The 19,590-nt window shown below is 52.7% G+C and overlaps 1 protein-coding gene across 4 annotated transcripts in view; it reads left to right on the plus strand.

Moving 5' to 3' along the window:
- Positions 1 to 19,566, plus strand: part of PTPDC1 (protein tyrosine phosphatase domain containing 1) — a 63,985-nt gene extending 44,419 nt beyond the window's left edge. For 2 of the 4 annotated variants that reach the window (XM_043566855.1, XM_043566854.1), the window contains exons 3-10: positions 3,499 to 3,670; positions 5,464 to 5,544; positions 5,766 to 5,884; positions 6,852 to 6,989; positions 8,936 to 10,170; positions 13,334 to 13,519; positions 15,051 to 15,161; positions 17,745 to 19,566. In XM_043566855.1, the coding sequence (XP_043422790.1) occupies positions 3,499 to 3,670; positions 5,464 to 5,544; positions 5,766 to 5,884; positions 6,852 to 6,989; positions 8,936 to 10,170; positions 13,334 to 13,519; positions 15,051 to 15,161; positions 17,745 to 17,861 (2,159 nt within the window). In that variant the 3' untranslated portion in view covers positions 17,862 to 19,566. Of the gene's footprint in view, positions 1 to 2,802; positions 3,036 to 3,496; positions 3,671 to 5,463; positions 5,545 to 5,765; positions 5,885 to 6,851; positions 6,990 to 8,935; positions 10,171 to 13,333; positions 13,520 to 15,050; positions 15,162 to 17,744 lie in introns of those variants that run through there. The other 2 variants (XM_043566857.1, XM_043566856.1) reach the window with 2 other exon arrangements.
- Positions 19,567 to 19,590: the final 24 nt, after the last annotated feature.

The following is a 19,590-nucleotide window of genomic DNA, read 5'->3' on the forward strand; positions in this document are numbered from 1 at the left end:
ATTTGAATGTCGTGTTTCTCTCTGACCTGAGAAAAAAACCTGTGTTGAGTTTTTAAAAATATCTCCCCTTCCAGTGTCTTCACACGTGGTTGTTGAAACGGGTGAAGACTCAACCAAATGGAAGTCTGAGCTTCGGTGGTGGAATCCGCTCACCGGCCACCTTACCCCTGGGGGTTTGCTGAAGGAGAAACATGGAAATCAAAAGGTCCTGGGCCTGAAGTGTTTCTGTCTTGTTTGTAAATAAAGTCGGGGGTGGTGGCCTGAGTGTCCGGCAGTGAAGACACGAGTGGGTCAGTGGCGATGCACCTGTGTGTGCATCCCTGAGTGGGCGCCTGGGCGGGTGTGTAGAAGGACAGGAAAGGGCTCGTGGTGTGCTTCCAGACTCACCCAAGGCCCCATGCAGACAGCGGGAGGGGGGCTGTGAGGTCTCAGGGGACAGGCGGCTGAGGGCTCGTGCAGTCTCGGTGGGCGGGAGGGGGGCAATGTGGTCTTGGGGGACAGGTGAGAGTGTGGTCTTGGGGGGCAGGCGGGAGGGGTGCCCTGGGGCCTCGGGGAACAGGCAGGAGAGGGGTCGTGCGGTCTCAGTGGATGGGCGGGAGGGGGCTGTGTGGTCTCGGGCAGGACTGAGGCACGCTCCCTGCCAGAAAGCCGTTTGGCACAGGTAAAACCAAGTTTTCAAACGTGGATTTGGTCGCGATTTGGGCATTTTGCCAGCGGGTGGTTTTGGAGGCTGAGCCTGCCAGGCAGTGGTGCTGTGCTAGGGGAGTGGGGGTGTCCAGGCAGGCCCCTGGGTGGACCCCAGCACCTCAGGTGTCCTGGGTGAGCCTGAGGACGCGCTCGGAGGAGGGCCTGCACTCAGGGTTCCCCGGGCGTCCACTCGGTGCTGACTCGTTCAGGTGAGGTTGGCCCACTTCTGTGGATTTCACAGCAGAGATGGTTCTTGAGAGAACACGTGAGCCGTCCCTTCCTTCCTCAGCTTCGTCCAGACAGGTACTGCCCTCAGCAAAGCCATTTTCATTTTTGGAAGTGTTGAGAGCAACGTCACTTGCACCCTCGTCTGGGGATGTCCTTAGCGCCGTAGACGTGAGGCGTCCCCTACTCCCCTACTTGAGGCTAGAGACTTCCCAGCTGCTGCTCATGTGCCTTTCCAGTCCAGTGGAACTGGCCTGCTGGGTCTCCCCACCCCCAGCTGCGGGAACCTGAACCCTGGCTCCCGCCTGTCCGCTCCTGTCCACTCGCACCGCTGCTGTCCCAGTAGGCCCCTGGTTCTCAGCTCCCCACCCCGTGAACCACCGCCTGGAGGCTGGCTCAGACCCCCAGCCCCGAAGAGCAGAGGCTGTCCGCCCAGCCGAGTTAGAAGCCCTCAGACTCCAGCTCACCCCTGGTGCAGCCCCTTGGACTCTGAGCCCTCCTGTAGAGCTCTGTGGAACTGTGCTTTCTGGTCACTCACAGTAAGACGTTCTGGGGGCCTCGGTGGCTCGGTTGGTTGAGCACCTGACTCTTGATCTCAGCTCGGGTCTTGATCTTGGGTTCGTGAGTTCAGACCCTGCGTCAGGCTCTGCGCTGGTTGTGAAGCCTACTTAAAAAAAAAAAAAAAAAAAAAAAAATTTCTTTTCCATCACTGTATATGAAATGACAAGGTCCTGGCACTATACGCAGAGTAGGAATTTGGGTGCCAGCTTAAGCTTTTCTGTCTCTCTTACTGGACAAAGTCTGTTGGGTTGGGGAGTTAGGCGTGCACTGTAGAAGGAGCTTGCTGACCGCATGGCTGATCATAGAAATAGAACAAACACACAAGAGCTCGTTTCTCTGTGCACGCGGCTGAAACACCACCTGGAGAGACAGAGAGACGCAGAGAGACGGGGCAGGCGCAGCCCACATCCCCGAGGGAGGAGGCGGACATGAGTGCTGGATTGTCTGTTCTCAGCTTGAAGCCTCCTCCTCACCCAGCTCCTGACAAGAATGTGGTACTTAGTGAATTTTTGCTGCACGCCTCCACCAGGACATTCCTGAAGCATTGTCCTCCCCCCCCCGCCCCCCCGCAGTCAGTGACAAAAGGCACAGAATTGCATCTGTGAGTTTCTGAGAGGCCTGGCTGTTGTCTCAGCCCAATAAAGGCATGACCAGGGATTGCACTGTCACGTCCTGAAAATAAAAATACGAAAGTAAAGGTCTTCTGATTAAGACATCAGCGCTACACACGTCTTTATGTGTTCTGTCCCAGTATTTTTTAAAAAGTTCGATCGAGAAAATTACAGGGGGCTTTGGTTTTGAAGAACTGAATGGTGTTTTTATAACGTCACGAGCTGTACTGCGAATCCTTCATTATGGTTCACTTCTCTGCCCTGTGCACAGAGGGGTGGAAACGGAAGGGTTTTCAGAACGTTCAGAGAATAGATATGAGAAGAACAGCAGAATTTAAACCTTTTAAAGTGTATATAAAAGGCAGGGTTTGTGTCATAAACACATTTTTCTGAATTCATCACAATGTGTTGTTAGATGTAATTCTTTGATCTGTCAGGACTTCCAGCTGAGTCGGAGAAAAAAGAGACTCGTTACAACTTGGGTATATAATCTACTGAAAATACACGTTCCTCTTCCCCCTGCTCCAACAATCCCTCCAAACTGCAGTCCATTCATGTGGGATTTCGAGGATGCAGCTCTGAGTGGGAATCAGTAGTTTCTTTGTTCGTCACCATGGCAACAAGCCCGCCTATCCTGAGCGGCTGGTGGATCTCGCAGGCTGATCGCAGGCTGGTGCTCCGGGCTCAGTGAGTGAGTTGGTGGCGGAGCAGGCTGGCGCTGCCATCCCCGGCCATGCAGGACCTGCCCCGGCGGGGCTCTGCCCTGCCCTTCCTCAGCGCCTTCCTGCAGGGCCGCCGGCACTCGGCCTCGGACCCTGTCCTGCAGCTGCAGCAGGGCCGCCGGGGCTCCGCCGCCCAGACGCTGTCCTCGTCCTCTCTGCAGGTGATGGTGGCCGTGGCCTCCGTCCGCCGCGCCGACAGGGACTCCGCGTGCCTCCAGAGAAAAAGTAAAGCTCTTTTCCTTCTTTCAGATTGCCACAGCTTTGAGTATGAACTGAGACTGCAGGTGGCATGCTGTGTTGAGACCGTCTAGGTTTTGACAGTTAATTCTGCGTTCCGCTTTTTACTGTCTGTTGCACTCAGGGCTTCAGTGGACACGGAATAGGAGATAAAGTGATCGGATGTTTTGTGCTTTTTCACGAAAACATAATTGTTGAAAAAACCCATGCCCTTGTAAAAGATCTGCTTTTACGGTTTCTTCTTCTTCGCCACCAGTGTGACACGTGGAGGTGATCATGTGCGAGCGCCTCTTCTGTGTCGGGAGGTCCTGCTCTTAGAGCACAAGGCAGCGGTTTCACTGTGGCAGAACGGGGGGGTGCGGCAGGGCCGTCGTCTCCGATCCTGGAGGGCGTTCTCACGCTACCCTTCCATCTGGAGACTGGGTTTTGAATCTCCCCTTCCGTGTACGTTCTAGGAAACCCAGGGCGTCCAACGCCAAAGTACACAAAGGTCGGAGAGCGGCTGCGACATGTGATTCCTGGACACGTGGCCTGCTCCGTGGCGTGTGGCGGCAGAGCTTGCAAGTACGAAAACCCGGCGCGCTGGAGCGAGCAGGAGCAAGCCATTAAGGGGGTCTACTCGTCCTGGTGAGTGGTCCTGGGCACCCGCGCTGGGCGGTGGGGCTGAGCAGCCTGCGGGCCTGGCAGCTCCAGGAGCGGTGTGAAACCTCGTTTCCTCCTCGGTGAGATGGAAATAATAAAACCGCCCCACAGCGTTTTTTTAAGCAAGTGAAATGACGTGTGTAAAGTATCTTAAAGAAGCGGTGACCGGGGAGGTCTTACATGTCAGAAGTTACTGGAAACAATGGATGCGGCTCGAAGTTTGAGAAGTTACGAGGTGCGTGTGTGGTTTCCTGGTCCGACGCAGGTACCGTTGGCCTCCTGTTTGCTCCCGTCTGCCGCGTGAAAGGGCGCGCGTGGGTGCACACGCTGCCCATCTGCCTCAGTGGGGAGCCGTGCGCCACGTAGGCTCAGGATGGCGTAAGGCACACGCCTCGTGCGTAGTACGGGATGCGGCTCGCTCAGCATTCGGTCATACCGCTTTCTGTTCTTAACAGTAAACTGTCAGGGATGCCTGTTTTGATGGAGTGATGCCTCTGAAAACGTCCGGCAATCAAGCCGCATCATGTCTGAAACCCACTAAGAGTTCACCGTTTAAAGAACTCTAGCAGTGAGTCATTTCTTGCAGCGGGAATCCCGCTTCCAGGTCAGACGTTTGTCGACCCGCTTACCCGACTGCACCCCGCGCTCTTGCGTCCTGGGCTTGCTGGTGTGCGCGTGGTGGTGGAGTCGGGTCGGCTGTCCCCACTGTTCCCCACAGATCGCATTCCAGCCTGAGGAGTGTTGTGAGAAAGCAAACAATGTTCCTGAGATGTGGTCGGACCCTAAATTTCTAATAATGCAGCTCGAGGCCACATTAATATTTTTGTTTCACTGTTGACTAAGCCATCTGAGTCTTTCACCTCTGATGCTTTCATGGTCCTTCTGTCCTCGCCTTGGTCTAACTACTGCTGAATTTGGGGGGTCCCCGTTAAATGTCAGGACTTGCCCTGGGGGAGAGTTGCGGTATCCTTCTGGACCCTGATCAGCTCAGCCGACGTCTCTGTTACTGCTCAGGTTCACGTGGCCCACAGCCCCCGATGGACTGCCCGGTGTTTCTCACTAGAGCTCTAAGCAGGATCCGCTGTCTGTCGGGCCTCTGTCCATTCGTACATTCCATAAAAATCCATTCGCCTACAGGCCAGGCGCTCTGCTTGACACTGTCACATTATAATGTCATCTTCATGAAGCGCTGGAAAAGTAGACATTGTTAATGTCCTTTTAGTGATGAGAGGATTGAGTCCGGAGCAACTAAGTAATCTACTACTTAGCTAGAAAGCAGAAAAGCCAGCGTTTGAAACCAGACCCGGCTGACCCCAAAGCCCAGATGTTTCGCTAAATCACAATAAGTCGGCATTTATTCATAACCACTCGCCAGGATTTGTGCTAAAGACTTTACACCCACACCTTGTCGAATTGCCGTGCCAACCCCACGAGGCAGGCGTTATCCCTGCCTCACACAACGGGTGACTGGGGGGCAGAATTGCCTTTGATGCCCGATGAGGTGGCTCTGTCACGTCTGCTAGAATCTCATGAGAGTCCTTGAAAACACTGTGCTGCAGTCCACAAATACTTTACGTCCTGGAATTTTTTCCAGGCTTTCAGGGTCTCTTAGAGCCCTAATTGTGATGCAAAATTGAAGCCAGAGCTGTATGAGAAAATTGTGCTACAACTGTTGGAATCGTAGAAAAAACAGGGACTTGGTAACTCGTTCTCTCAGTACTTAGAGCTAGAACGTTCCAGGTTTTGTGCATCTCACCAGCCCCGTCCTCCCACCTCAGGGTCACTGACAACATCTTGGCCATGGCTCGCCCGTCCACTGAGCTCCTCGAGAAGTACTGCATCATCGAGCAGTTCCGAAGGTAAATGCTGCACGCTGACACACTTCGATAAGCCAGCTCGCGTCTTCTTGTCTGTCACTTTTGACTTCAAATAGTCAAAGAGTAGGCAGTGAAGGGCTTCTTTCAAGTAGGAAGTTAAGGTTTGGAGAGTTATTAGTAATGTTTATGAATGCCAAAAGATGGTTGATTTTTTTTTAAACTCTAGCTCTCAATATGGTAACTTCTTTCTTCTCTCCGGTAAGCCATGGCATAAAAACAATCATCAACCTGCAGCGCCCTGGGGAGCATGCCAGCTGCGGGAACCCCCTGGAACAAGAAAGTGGCTTCACGTATCTTCCTGAAGCTTTCATGGAGGCCGGCAGTAAGTCCCCCACTTCCCCTCCGTGAGTTACCAAGGACAGCACCCAGGCTTTCGCCCACTCCGCTCTTGGGTCAGAGGGTGATGGAATGAACGAACGCTTACTGTAGGCTCCCAAGGGGGGAGATGAGCTGATTGATTCTAGATAATGCGACCATTCTTCTCTGGCGTTGCTATTGAAAGTACAGGATTTCTTTTGTCCCGTGCGAGCGATCTTGGGAGGAGCCCTGTAGAAACAAAGCGTGCATGAATTGCCATCATAGTGTGCCAGACCTGTCCTACCCATCCGTCCCATCCCGTGGTTCTGCTCTCTGTTCGGACTCAGACCACACGGCTTACTCATGGCAGCGGGACTGGAACACAGCACTCACTCATGCTGTTACTGAAGCCCAACTCTGCCCCTGGGTGGTACTCAGGGGTTCTTTACTGGGCAGTCCCAGGAGCCCAAGTCCGGGAGCCTAGGGATGGGGTCACTCAACACGTGCCATTCTCACCCAGGCTGGAAAGGACCAGCCCAGGCCACTTTGGGGACTTGTTTCTAAGAAGCGTGTGCCTCGCTTATTTGTCTCCACTAGGTGGAAAATCTGTATGCACCCAGCTTGTGCCACTTGCCAGTCCTTTAAACGCATTTCCACGCTTGAACAAGATGGCGTGCTGTCCTTCTGTGGCTGAGTCATTTGGGTGAAGGTCGTGGCCTTTATTAATCTGCAGTCCTGTTTCTCCTTAATTGTTTCTGGCTGAGTTTTAGCAGGAAATGTCTCGAGTAATAGAGAATGTGCTTTGTAAGAAATGCAAACAGTGAATTTACCGGAAATATAAAGAACCTATTATTTTAGCCTCCGCATGCAGTGCAGCCAGCCTGCCTCACAGCTGTGCGCTTTTCACGAATCCACGCGCTTCCTTCACACGGCTGCTCACGTACTGTCCTTTATGTTGATTTTTCTTCTCTGTTCTCTGTTTCATTGTCCAGTCTATTTCTACAATTTCGGATGGAAGGATTACGGTGTGGCATCGCTTACCACTGTCTTAGACATGGTGAAGGTGACGACATTTGCCTTACAGGAAGGGAAAGTAGCCATCCATTGTCATGCAGGGCTTGGTCGAACAGGTAAATTCTAGGAAGTGGACTTACTGTCTTAGAGCATATCTAAACCTGGACAGAGCGATGCTTCCTAATACGAGGAGAGAAGAGAAGTAGTTTTCAGAATCCTGTCGGAGTTTTGGATTCAAATGAAAGAACCCACTGAAAGAAATTTGAACTATCTTTGGAAAAGACAGTTTCAGTGACCATTTATTTGTGAGAGTATTTTTGAAAGACCTAGGACTGAAAACTCATCATATTTAGGAAACAGATGGGTTTCCACGGCTCACTAAATGATCCGTCTGGTTTTTCTTCTTCAAAGGAAAAAAAAAAAAAACCCAACACTTTAATAGTTAATGTATTTTAAAAATGGCATTTTCCTTAACCAAAGTAATGAGAATAGAAAGCATTGTTTTATTTGGTGTGCTCTAGGCATTTTACACTTTTGTTTTTTTAAGTCTTGGGCACGTTGAAGGAGGTTAAGTAGTTTGCTACGCTGAGTAAGTGGCAGAGCCAGGATTTAAATTCAGGGCTGGAAGGATTTGGGTGGTGACGGGAGTCTATCTGTGCTTCAAATTCTATGTAAAAATCAATGATTTTACTTAAAAATGCAGCAAATCTCAGTGTAGTGCTGATACTATTACAAAAGCAAATACCGTAAGGTTAGAATTTTAATTGTAGCCTGGTCCAAGCAGACACCTGAGCTGTGCGCCAGCCCCCAGGTCTCCACGTGCCTGGGAGCGTTGGGAGGGCAGGGGCTCTGTCCTGCTTGCTTAACAGACTTGGCGAACCACACGCATGTCTTCTGATTTGCCTTTTATCTTGATATCAGTCAACTGATATTGTTGGATTAATTGATCAATTATCACCAGTATGTTATTCATTTTAATTTGATATTAATTAATGCAAATGTATAATGTTTTGTAATGTTAAGTGTGTTTTCTTTAATAACAAGTACTTACAGAATAAAGTTATATCTTGGTTTGGAGAAAAGTACTATTAGTATAGACGAAAAGTCCAGAAATAGACTGAATATGAATAATAATCCCCAGGCAAAAAATACCCAGAAAGGAAAAATGCCAGGCTGGGGATGTGGCAACAACTGATGGCAAAGCTGGCAGGGGTGGGAAGGAAGTGTGCAGGGAGGGGTGGTAACGGAGGGATTGTGGTCCAGCCCCTGATCCTCCTGTTCCCCAGCCCCACGGGGACCACCTCAAATCCACGGTCTGCTTTCTGCTCTGAACACCCTTAAAATATCCCATCCAGTCAGTGCACACACCTTGGTGGACCTTCCCCTCACATCTCCCTCATCCCCTCACCACACTCCCCCTCGTCCCCCATCCCCTCGCCACACTCCCCCCCATCCCCCCACCACACTCCCCCTCGTCCCCCCATCCCCTCGCCACCTCCCCCTCGTCCCCCCACCACACTCCCCCTCGTCCCCCATCCCCTCGCCACACTCCCCCTCGTCCCCCCATCCCCTCGCCACCTCCCCCTCGTCCCCCATCCCCTCGCCACACTCCCCCCCATCCCCCCACCACACTCCCCCTCGTCCCCCCATCCCCTCACCACACTCCCCCTCGTCCCCCCATCCCCCCACCACACTCCCCCTCGTCCCCCCACCACACTCCCCCTCTTCCCCCATCCCCCCACCACTCTCCCCCTCGTCCCCCATCCCCTCGCCACCTCCCCCTCGCCCTGCCACGCTCTCTTGGTCCCCCTCACCCCCTCTCACTCCTGCGTCCACCCCCATCACCCACACTGTCCTTCTCTGGGCAGAGAGATGACTGGATTCTCAGGGGAAGACGTGACACACAGACAGGGAATAAACACTCGTACAAGAAGTCAGTAAGTTAGAGTGGCCCTTAAAAGGATTCTTAATATGCTTTCCTAACACGTACTCAGATTTTAAGTCTTCAAGAGTGGTAACTGAACGATCACCTTCTTCATACCGATCTTCTCTTTACCTCTAGGCGTCTTGATAGCATGTTACTTGGTTTTCGCCACGAGAATGACTGCTGACCAAGCGATTATATTTGTTCGGGCGAAGCGACCCAATTCCATACAAACTCGAGGACAGCTCCTCTGTGTAAGGGAATTTACCCAGTTCCTCATCCCTCTCCGCAATATATTCTCTTGCTGTGACCCCAAGGCACACGCCGTTACTTTAGCACAGTATCTGATTCGCCAGCGGCATCTGCTTCACGGTTATGAGGCCCGCCTTCTGAAACACGTGCCCAAAATCATCCACCTCGTTTGCAAACTGTTGCTGGATTTAGCTGAGAACAGGCCAGTGGCGACAGAAGAGGTGGCAGAGGGGCCCCGCCTGTGTGCGGAAATCGAAAAGACTGTTTCTGAGGTGATCAGCATGCAGCTGGACAAAGAGTTACTGAGGCAGGGCAGTGACGCCTCAGACTCCTTGCCGCCCGCTGCCGTGGCCGTGGATTTTGAGAATCAGGATGTGATTCTTTCCAGCGAACAGCAGATTGACCCTCTTTGGAAGAGGCGGAATGTTGAGTGCCTTCAGCCCCTGACGCCTCTGAAGAGGCGATTCAGCTACAGCGACTCTGACTTAAAGAGGGCTGAGTCACTTCTGGGGCAGGGGGCAGCTCCGTGGACGGGGCCTGCCGCAGCCTTGCTTGGCCATAACCCCAGACAGCAGAAGCCCATAAGCCACTGTCACACCCCCCAGTCTCCACAGCTTGATCTGAGTAAGGAAACGCTGGTCCGAAATACATTCTCTTTCTGGAATCAAGCTAAATTTGGAGGCCTGGAAGGACTCAGGGATGAGCGGTCACCGGGTTTCCATAGGGAGACTGCTGCGAAGGAAGTACAGCGGAGTAGAACCTTCTCCTCGGGGGTTTCAGGTCCCTACAACCCTGGGGATCCAGTGAGACCCAGCTTTGCGGATGTCCCTCGGGAACCGGACCGTTGTCCCCAGCAAGCGCCCCGTCTGTGTGGAGCTCCCGCCGCTCACTGCTCTGAGACTCCCCGCAGCCCCGGGGACCGTGACTCGCTCTGCAAAGTACCCTCCTCGGTTGGACCCACAGCCCAGGAAGGCAAAGACCTGCCTGAGGTCGCTGCGCACGCTGCTTCGCAGGCCGAACTGAGTGCCGAAGCCAGGAGAGTGCTGGCGGCCAAAGCCCTGGCAGATCTCAGTGAGCTTGCAGAAGAGGAGGGAGTGAAGAGGAAGGTAGAGATGTGGCAGGTACTTCTACTTCACTTCACTAACGTGTGGGAAGCACTTCGGTCGGGGCCGAAACAGCGTCTTACCAAATTTAAGTGCGACAGGAATCTGAAGACCTGTTTGCGTCACGCTTAACTTTGGAGCTTGAGGTTTCTCGGTGTCTGTGTGAAAGAACGGGCTCAGCGCCTAGTACTTAGGGTGCTTGAGTGAGCAGGGCGTGGGTGCCCGTTGACGGGTCGGGCGGGGGGCTTCCTTCTGGCTGGGCCCGTGAGACCTGGCCTGGGGGCCGCTCTGAGCATCTCTAACCTGAACTCAGGTCAGGGAGCTGCACCTGGGAAACCACGGAGAGAGGTTCTTTCCCCGAGTCGTGGGCCCAAGTGCTGAGTGAGGTGGGGGGGGGGGGGGGTGATTCCACAGAGCAGACGGGAGCAGCCGTGGAGTGCCTTTGTGCTGTCCCTTTTCCTTGACCTTGGGTCTTTGGGGTCCATTTCCTGGCTTTTAAGTTGGAATGTGAAATTTTAACCCCTTTCTGTGGTGCGCTTTCATTAGAAACGCAGTCTTAAATCAGCTGTACTCTTCACCCGGCATGAGCAGCTAGTGTAGACAAAAGGCAGGCCTTCCCACATAGTTACCAGAAGCTAGTAGACCGCCCACGTGTGGAGCTGACAGGCCCGGCTCCGTGGGATCTAGACTCCTTAGCCCATAATGTCCCACAAATCATTCGCGTAGCTGCTCCTGTGTATTCTAAGTTAATAAGCAAGGCACGTGCACTTTCCAGGAGGGTCGGAACCTTCCAGGTGCAGAGGTGGGAACTGAGGCAAGGAACCTCGCACCCGCTTACGGCCGTGTCACCGCAGAGCAAGTGCTCGTTGTCATCAGAGCCACGGGTGTTTGCCGAGTGAATACCTAACACACACGGATTTCCCACAACATGAAGTCTTTTCTTTCCACTCCAAACTGAACAAGCCTTTCGCTCAGTCTGTGGGCCCCTCCTTTACGTGGCCATGGGCCACAGAGCTCGTGGCGGGACCCCTCGTGGGCCAGCCCTGCGCGGCTGGACTGTCATGTGAAAGCATTTCCTAGAGGTGAACACAGCCCCTTGGTTTAGATAGGCTTGCCCTCTGTTTCCTTTTCTGGATTTCATCATGGGCCTTTGAGCAATAAGACCAGTTAGTTGAATTCTGTGATTTGGACCCCACAGTGCTGCCTGTTCCCTCTCATCTGCTGTTACGTCACCTGCTCTCGCAGGAACCCGTAAGGCAGGGGATACCCCACAGATTCTTTGTTAACTTAACAGTCCTCATAAGTTAAGCATCACAGACCGGGAAATCAAGGGTCACAGGGGTCGGGTCATGTGGCCGAACACAGCTGCGCGGGTGCAGCTCAGAGAACTGCATTCTGTCGTGTCAGAGAACGTGACAACGTGACGGCATTTTACTGGGCGAGCCTTTGGTTCGTGCCGTCCCGCCCAGCCTCTGGTCACACTGCACACCAGATCTGCCATGCGCGGGATCGGTGGGGAACGGGGCCCCCACAGCCGAACTTCATGGCCTCTTTATGAGATAACGAAGAGGGACCTGGAGCCGGGGGACCCGGCAGCAGCGCGGCAGGAGCCTCACGTCTGGGGTCCAGCCAAACGCGGGGAATGCTGTGTGCCCCCTTCTCACTTCGGGCCTCTGAGCGAGGGCCCCCTCCCCTGGGCTGCACGTGTGCCCTTTGGGCCTCCAAGGACGGTGAATGAATGCATGTGGCAATTATTATGCATATTACTGTAGCACGCACGCACCGCACCGTATTGACTGAAACCTAGGTCTGAACCCCATCAGAAGTTAAAACTCTTCTTTTCCCTGCTCTCTGTGGGGTCAGCATTTAAAGCCGCCTGCAGGCGTTTGGGGTGTGGGCAAGACTTCGGGTCACTCCCCCCATCGGATCTCAGGACGCGGGCTTGTCCCGTGCTCACATGGGACTCCGGAAGGGAATTGGAAAGAAGTGCATTTGCCCCGCGTGTGGCCTTCTAAGCTCTTTGCGGGGGCCGTCCTGGGGGGTTTAGTCGGAGCTCTTCTCACCCAGGGTAACGCAGATGGGCTCTCAGTCACGCTTTTTCCTCTGCCGTTCCGCTTCATTGCGGTGAGTATTTCTGCTTTGTTCCAAGCACCCTGAAAAGGGAGGCTCCCTCTCCCTCTTCCTGAACAGTTTCTGTGGTTTCAGGGTGGGGTGCAGAGCTTAGCGCTGAGGCCAACCCTCCCTCTGTGGTTGGGGAGGGGGGGTGGTTCTTGAGCAGCAGACCTTAAGCTAAATGTGCCCAACATGCAGGGCCCCCAGCTTCACAGACCGAAACTGAGGCTCAGAGAGGCTCAGTGTCTCAGCCCAGTGTGCCACCTGCTGGTGGGGGCCCTGGGAAGGTCCTGGTCCACAGCCTGGAGCCCGGGACTGTCACTCGTGGACAGCCTGAGGGCCTTCAAACCTCAGTGGTGCTGCCTCTCTGTCCCTCCCTCTCCCCCTCCCCTTTCCCTTCTCACCCCTGCTCCTCCTCATTTCCCTCTCCTTCCCCTCCCCTCCCTCTCCCCCTCTCCCTTCTCACCCCTCCCTATTCCCTTTCTCCCTCGCCATCCCCTCCCCTCCCTTTCCTCCTCACCTCTCCCTCCTCACCTCTCCCTCTCCCTTTACCCCCTCCCTCCTCCTCTTCCTCACCCCTCCGCTCCAACTCCCCCTTTTCTCCCTCCTCTCCTCTTCCCCCTGTCCCTCCCCTCCTCTCACTCTCCTACCTACCCCTTCCCCTCCCCTCTGTCCCTCTTCCTTCTCTTCCCCTCTCTACTCCTCCCCCTCCTCTTCCCCTCCCCTTCCCCTCCCCTTCTCCCTCTCCCCTTCTCCCTCTCCCCTCCCCTTCTCCCTCTCCCCTCCCCTTCTCCCTCTCCCCTCCCCTTCTCCCTCTCCCCTCCCCTTCTCCCTCTCCCCTCCCCTTCTCCCTCTCCCCCTTCTCCTCTCCTCTCTCTCTCCCTTCTCCTCTCCTCTCTCTCTCCCTCCCCTTTTACCCTTCTCCCTGTCCTCTCCATCCCTCCCCTCCCCTTTCTCCCTCTCCCTCTCCCTCTCCCTCTCCCTCTCCCTCTCATTCTTCCTCTCCTTCTCCCTCTCTTTCTCTCCTTCCTCTCCCTCTTTCTCTTCCTCTTTCTTCTCTTCTTTTTAGAAAGAACTGAATTCCCGAGACGGAGCTTGGGAAAGAATATGTGGCGAAAGGGACCCTTCCATCCTGTGCAGTTTAATGTGGTCTTGGGTGGAGCAGCTGAAGGAGCCTGTGATAACCAAGGAGGACGTGGACATGTTGGCTGGCAGCCACACCGAGGCCGCAGAAGCGTTGTTTTTGTTAGAGAAGGTAAGAGGCTGTTGTTGGCCAGTTGATAAGTTAACCAAGGCCCACAAAGTGCTTCGTGCTCAGAACTCTCGCGGAAAAGGGAACTCGTGCCGAATCCCATATCTGGGGCTCATTTAGGTTTTTCCAAGGCGGGAAGAGATGCACACCCAGCCTAACACTTAGAAGATGCAAAACCAGGGGCGCCTGGGTGGCTCAGTCGGTTAGGCGTCCGACTTCGGCTCAGGTCATGATCTCGCAGTCCGTGAGTTTGAGCCCCGCATCGGGCTCTGTGCTGACTGCTCAGAGCCTGGAGCCTGTTTCGGATTCTGTGTCTCCCTCTCTCTCTGACCCTTCCCTGTTCATGCTCTGTCTCTCTCTGTCTCAAAAATAAATGTTAAAAAAAAAAAATTTAAAAAAAGATGCAAAACCAAAAAGGGAAAATACCCATGATTCTGGGAACACCACTTTGAACATTTTCAAGTCCTTTCTTTCAAACATTTGTTAAGAAGCTGCAAATCCTTTCAGAAACAACTTCATATTTCATGTTTCAGACACACACACTCACACGCGACCTTATAGATGAGAACGCCCCGTGTCTGGAGTCCATTTGCCAGGCTGCCCTCTGAGCAGCTGCCTGACAGAGATGAACTTGGAGGGGAGACGGGGGGAGGTCACCCCTGGGGCGTCGGCCAGGCCCTCGCTGGGTCATAACTTCTGTTTTCAGCTTTGCTCGCCTCCACGGCCCAGACAGAGTGCAGCCCCACCTTACAGGGAAGAGGGGCAGCGTGTGTAGAGCAGGACTCGAACTCTGATCTGGCACAAAGCTCGCGCCCATCTGTCACACGGCACCCGCCCCGGGTTCCACGGCCTTCACTGCCATCCCCGCATGCAGGGCACTTATGTTATTTCAAGTTGTTACCCCTCCACACAGCCCTGTAATGTTGAGTTCTGCTTGCGGGTCCTCTGCGTTTCAGATCAGGTCCTTACAGTAGATTTCAGAGGCCACAGCAGGGGCGCCTGTACTGGGCGCAAGTTCTTCCAGTGCTGAGGTGTCTCCTTTGCTTCTCTGAAGTGAACAGCCCCCGGGGGGGTCAAGCCGGACACCCCTGTCCTTCCCCTGAGGTTCCAGCTGGCGCACTGCTGGAGGCCACAGCACTGTCTGTCTGTCCCCCATGCTGGTCCTCCTGTCTATCCCAGTGCTAAGTCAGCATTCGCTAGCTGCACAGAACCAGTTTTGTCCAGAAATAAGCGGATCGTCTCTGTCCACGGCAAGGAAGACATTTGATCTGCAATGACACTTGCGTGCGTATTCAGTTTTACTCTGCATAATAACTCCGCAGCTTGGATTTTATCTCCTGAAAGCTTTTCAGATTACACTAACACCCAACAGTGAATAGAGCCCTTGGTAGGTCGTTCAGTATCAGAGGTTATGAGTACTTGGTCACAACCAGTTCCTGGCTCTGCAGTTGCTTTGAGTTTATTTCTTGAGGCATTTTTCAAACCGCTTGTTTGATTTTGATTTTGATTTTGATTTTGATTTCTGCAAACACAGGGCCAGCACCAGACCATTCTCTGCGTGTTGCACTGCATTGTGAACCTGCAGCCCATCCCTGCAGATGTGGAGGAGGCCATCCTTGCCCGCGCCATTAAAGCCTTCACCAAGGTGGGTCACACGCTGCAGGGGGCATAATCCAGAGGTCACTCACCTGCTCTGAAATAAAACTTTCAGCTCTGTTTTTCCTTAATGGAAGTGTGTTTGACATTTCTCAAATGTAGTTGTAGACTTTAGCCAAAATATATTAATTTCCCAACAGTGCTATCAGAAAGAGCTGAACTTTTTGAAGAACGTTGGAACAGAGAGCTTCGATAGAGAAACACTTGGATATTGAGAAAATACTTCTAAATCACATGCCTGGTAGGAGTCAGAGAGTCTTTTCTGGTGGAGGAGTTCTACCTTGGGCATAAACAAGTAACCGGCCCCTGAGAATCCAGCATCCGCCATTGATGGCCCGGTCCCCTGTCCTGTTAGCAAATCTAAGCAGAAAGTGAAAGAGGGGTACGGGCACCTGGATGGCTCGGTCGGTTAAGCGACCGACTTCAGCTCAGGCTATGATCTCACGGCTCGTGAGTTCGAGCCCCGCGTCAGGCTCTGTGCTGACAGCTCAGAGCCTGGAGCCTACTTCAGATTCTGTGTCCCTCTCGGTCTGCCCCTCCCTTGCTCGTGCTCTCTCTCTCAAGAATAAACATTAAAAAAAAAACTTTAGGGGCGCCTGGGTGGCTCAGTCGGTTGAGCGTCCAACTTCGGCTCAGGTCATGATCTCACAGTTCGTGGGTTCGAGCCCTGCGTCGGGCTTTGTGCTGACCGTTTGCTCAGAGCCTGGAGCCTGCTTCAGATTCTGTGTCTCCTACTCTCTCTGCCCCTCCCCCGTTCACACTTTGTCTCACTCTGTTTCTCAAAAATAAATGTAAAAAAAAAAAACTTTAAAAAAAAAGAAAGTGAAAGAAAAGGTTCCTTCATATATACGCCCTTTTGGCTTCCAGCAGTGCTTCCTGGCTGAAGCAAAACCAGGTCCATGCCAGGGGAAAAGGCACCCCTTACCCTGCAGCCTCTCATAGGCCATGTGGAAACGTCCTTAAACAAAGAGCCCCGCTTTTCAGTGACAGCATCTGTGGGAAATGTTAGTGATGACACCAGTTATGTTTGTCTGCGTTCACAGCGTCTTCCCCTCTGCTCTCCAAGGTGCTGTCCTTCCTGCAGCTTCCTCGTTACCGGCGGGGTCTTTGTGGCACTGACCACCCTGGTCTCCTGGTCTCTTGTTGACAGTTTCCAGAGCCAGTGGCTCAGACCCAGGGTGCATGGCCCTTCACATCTGCATTTATGTCTTCATGGACCGTGAGGCCACCTGCCCTTGGGGAGGGCTTAGCTGGATGCTTAGCAAAGTGAACAATTCAAACCACTACTAAGGTTAATGAGAAGTTTTTGCAGGTAGGATAGACAATATGATTTCATTTCTGAGTTTAACTGAAAAAATTATTAGTGTTTGTTTCTCTAAAAGTGGTGGGAATTCTGTACAATTTCTGTTGGCCTTTTAGAGGATCCTAATGAAAAGTTAAACATAGCAGCTATTCTAAACCCAAGTGTAAAGAGGTTGGGAGATGTTGGGTGTCTCCCCGGGTGCATGGTCTTGTGAGCAGAGGCCCCGACCGCTCTTGTCCAGGGCTGGCTCTTTGAGGAGAGCTGTGCAACAGCTGCGGCCATATGAGGAAGGTCCTGGTACCCTTTGGCCAGAGCTTTCCAGGCCCGCTGCGGCCCCTCATCAAACACTGGGGTCACCTAAGCCCGGAGTCATCGGCTGTGATGCAAAGCCCTTGTGTGCGCGGCCTCCGCCTGTGCCGCTGCGCATCACCCCCACCTCGTCGAGGATGGGGATGTGGAGGGCAAGGGGACCCCGTGATTGGGACTCACACGCTGTCCGGAGTCGTAGACTTGTTTGTCTCTGAGCCGGTGGTCTTGTGTCCACAGATGTGCTAGCCGGGCACAGCCTTCCTGCACCCCCTCCGGAGGAGGGGTTACTGACTGGGTGGCTCGTTTCTGTAGGTGTGGGTTTGGGTAGAGGTGTCCCGTTCTGTGTCCTGCCATCACTCGACCCTGTGTCCCGGTGAACGTGGGCAAACAGTCCACGAGCACGGACGTGGTACCTCCCCACCAAGGGGTGAGCTGGCTGGCTTCTGGGACAGTTTTCTGTGTGGCAGATGAAGCCGCGAGCCTCTGCTGACTCCTCCTGGAAGTGCTAAGGCGGCGGTGGGGGGGAGGGGGTCAGTCCCATGTCACAGAGGTCGGCTGTGAGCTGACGCAGCATGGCTGGCAGGTGGAAAGCCGGGCTCCCAGTCGGGTGGCTGTGGTGCGGCCGTGCGGCTGGTGTGCTCTTCCCTGTGCCACCAGCGATTAGTGTCAGATTCACCACTCCACCCTCGTGGCTGCCCTGCCTCAGGACAGCCTGTGAGTGGACCTGTCCAGGCACTGGATTGAATCTTTTGTTTTCGTTCATAAGTTTGCCTTTGGCACAGTCGACAGTTCTAATACAGTCTCTCGGTTATAATTAACGTGGGACGTGAGTTGTGTGTGTTTAGTTGAATATAACTGTGTTTGTAAGTCAGGTTTTCTCCACCCCCTTTCTTTTCTCCCAAAACAGGCTGATTAAAATTCTGTTACGGTGTCCTGAATCCATATATTCTTTGTCACCAGGTTAATTTTGACTCTGAAAATGGACCGATAGTTTACGACACCCTAAAGAAAATATTTAAGCACACACTGGAGGAGAAAGGGAAAATGACAAAAGATGGCCCTCAGCCTGACGTTTAGTGACGCTTCCCCACGGCGGACACTCCAGACCCGGAGACCCAGGCGGCATTCTTGCGTACAGATGAACAGGAAGGGGGGTGTGGAGCCGTTTCGGGTCCCAGCACTTTATCTCAGACGCTCTTGGTTTGTGCAAAGAACACTCATTTCTGTTGCGAGCGATTATTTGTTTTAAAATACCCTTGAGCTACATTTTTGTGTTGAAAAATTGCCATAATGTTGGTGCCACTTTCTTGTATTTATTTAACTGAATTCATATTGTGTTAATATGTTAAGTACATGGTGTTTACATCTTTATTCTTTTTGACATTTTGGGAAAAGTTGTAATTCTTCTTTCCAAAACAGTTATTTTGTTGACGGAGCTCTTGCTGGAGTTTTTACCAAGTAGGTAATTTTAGCAGTAAAACTTCACTGTGGGTCCGTGAGCCTGATCCATGACCTGAGGAAGTCACAAAGTGTCTTCAACTATTTTGTATTTGTTAATAAGAAGGCGATTGATAACATTTTTAAAGGATTTTTTTAATTTGGAAATTTTTCGTTTTTTCTTTTTATAAACGTGTCAAAGGGTTTCAAAGTATATTATTTTTTGGAGTGATTTAGTTTTGTGTTAAGGGTGGTCGTGAGGTGGTTGGGATTTTTTTACTGTAGGAAGTAGACTCGGGCCTCCAGATGGCCTTGCTGATCTCTCCGCACATCCAGCCTTACTCTCTCCAAACAGCGTCTTCACAGGAACTGGTCAGGCAGACCCTGTGCTGACGGTGTGAGGTGTGAGGGCCGCACGGATCAGGCGTCAGGCCCAGGCAGGCACTGTGCTGACGGTGTGAGGGCCACGCAGCCCGTACCTCCCACCTCCGTCCTTCTGCAGACCCCGCTGCCCTAGGGCCCTGTCATCTGCCACTTTTCACTAGGAAAATTAAGATTCTTAAACTGAAATGTGAGCACGTAGCCTGCATTCACCATATGGGCTTTAGTTAAGAAGTAAGTAAACTATTTGTTGCCTGACTAGTAACTGCCTAACGGGTTCTTTGTGGACCGAGCTGTCATTCAGCAGTTGAGGCTGTAACAAGTGTGTGCAGTTGTCAGAGGCCAGGCCGCCCAGGGTGATCGTTTTTCCCAACAGATGTGATACTAATCAAACCAGTTTCACACTAAAGCTGTCACGCTATTTTAGAGACGGAAACTTGGGGGACGCGAGACTAACCTTGGATGAGATTCTCCAACTCCTGCACCTCTGACTCCGGCACTGGCACGTCAGAAACGTTTTAGTCATTATGGGTCTTACCGACTCTGGCGGCAGATGCTGCATGCCGTTTCCTCCCACACTGTTTGAATTTTCTTGGGAAACCAGATCCAGTGAGTTTTAATGAACTGGGTTGCCTGTTGCTGAGATTTCTCATTTTTAAGTGCCTGATCTGGGAAAGAAGGGGAGAAAAGATTACATTTTATCCAAAGGTACATTATAAAAATATGTTTTTTACCCAAAAAGATGTTTACCCACATGTCTGTCAGTGTCACATGGACAAGGGCCAGCAGGGTTCATTCGACAAGTGGCTATTGGCCTGTGTCTGCGATGGTCAGGTTAGAGGACGGATCCCGCGCAGCCACAATGTGACCACGGCCGCACGCCAGCCTGAGGAGGCCGGTGGGACAGGTAAACCAGGCTGTCTCCAGGTTTTGTATTTATTCGAATAAAAGTGCAAACAACAAACCATAAGGCTCGTACGTCTTTAGC

Source organism: Prionailurus bengalensis, chromosome D4, assembly GCF_016509475.1.
Source record: "Prionailurus bengalensis isolate Pbe53 chromosome D4, Fcat_Pben_1.1_paternal_pri, whole genome shotgun sequence".
NCBI lineage: Eukaryota > Metazoa > Chordata > Mammalia > Carnivora > Felidae > Prionailurus > Prionailurus bengalensis.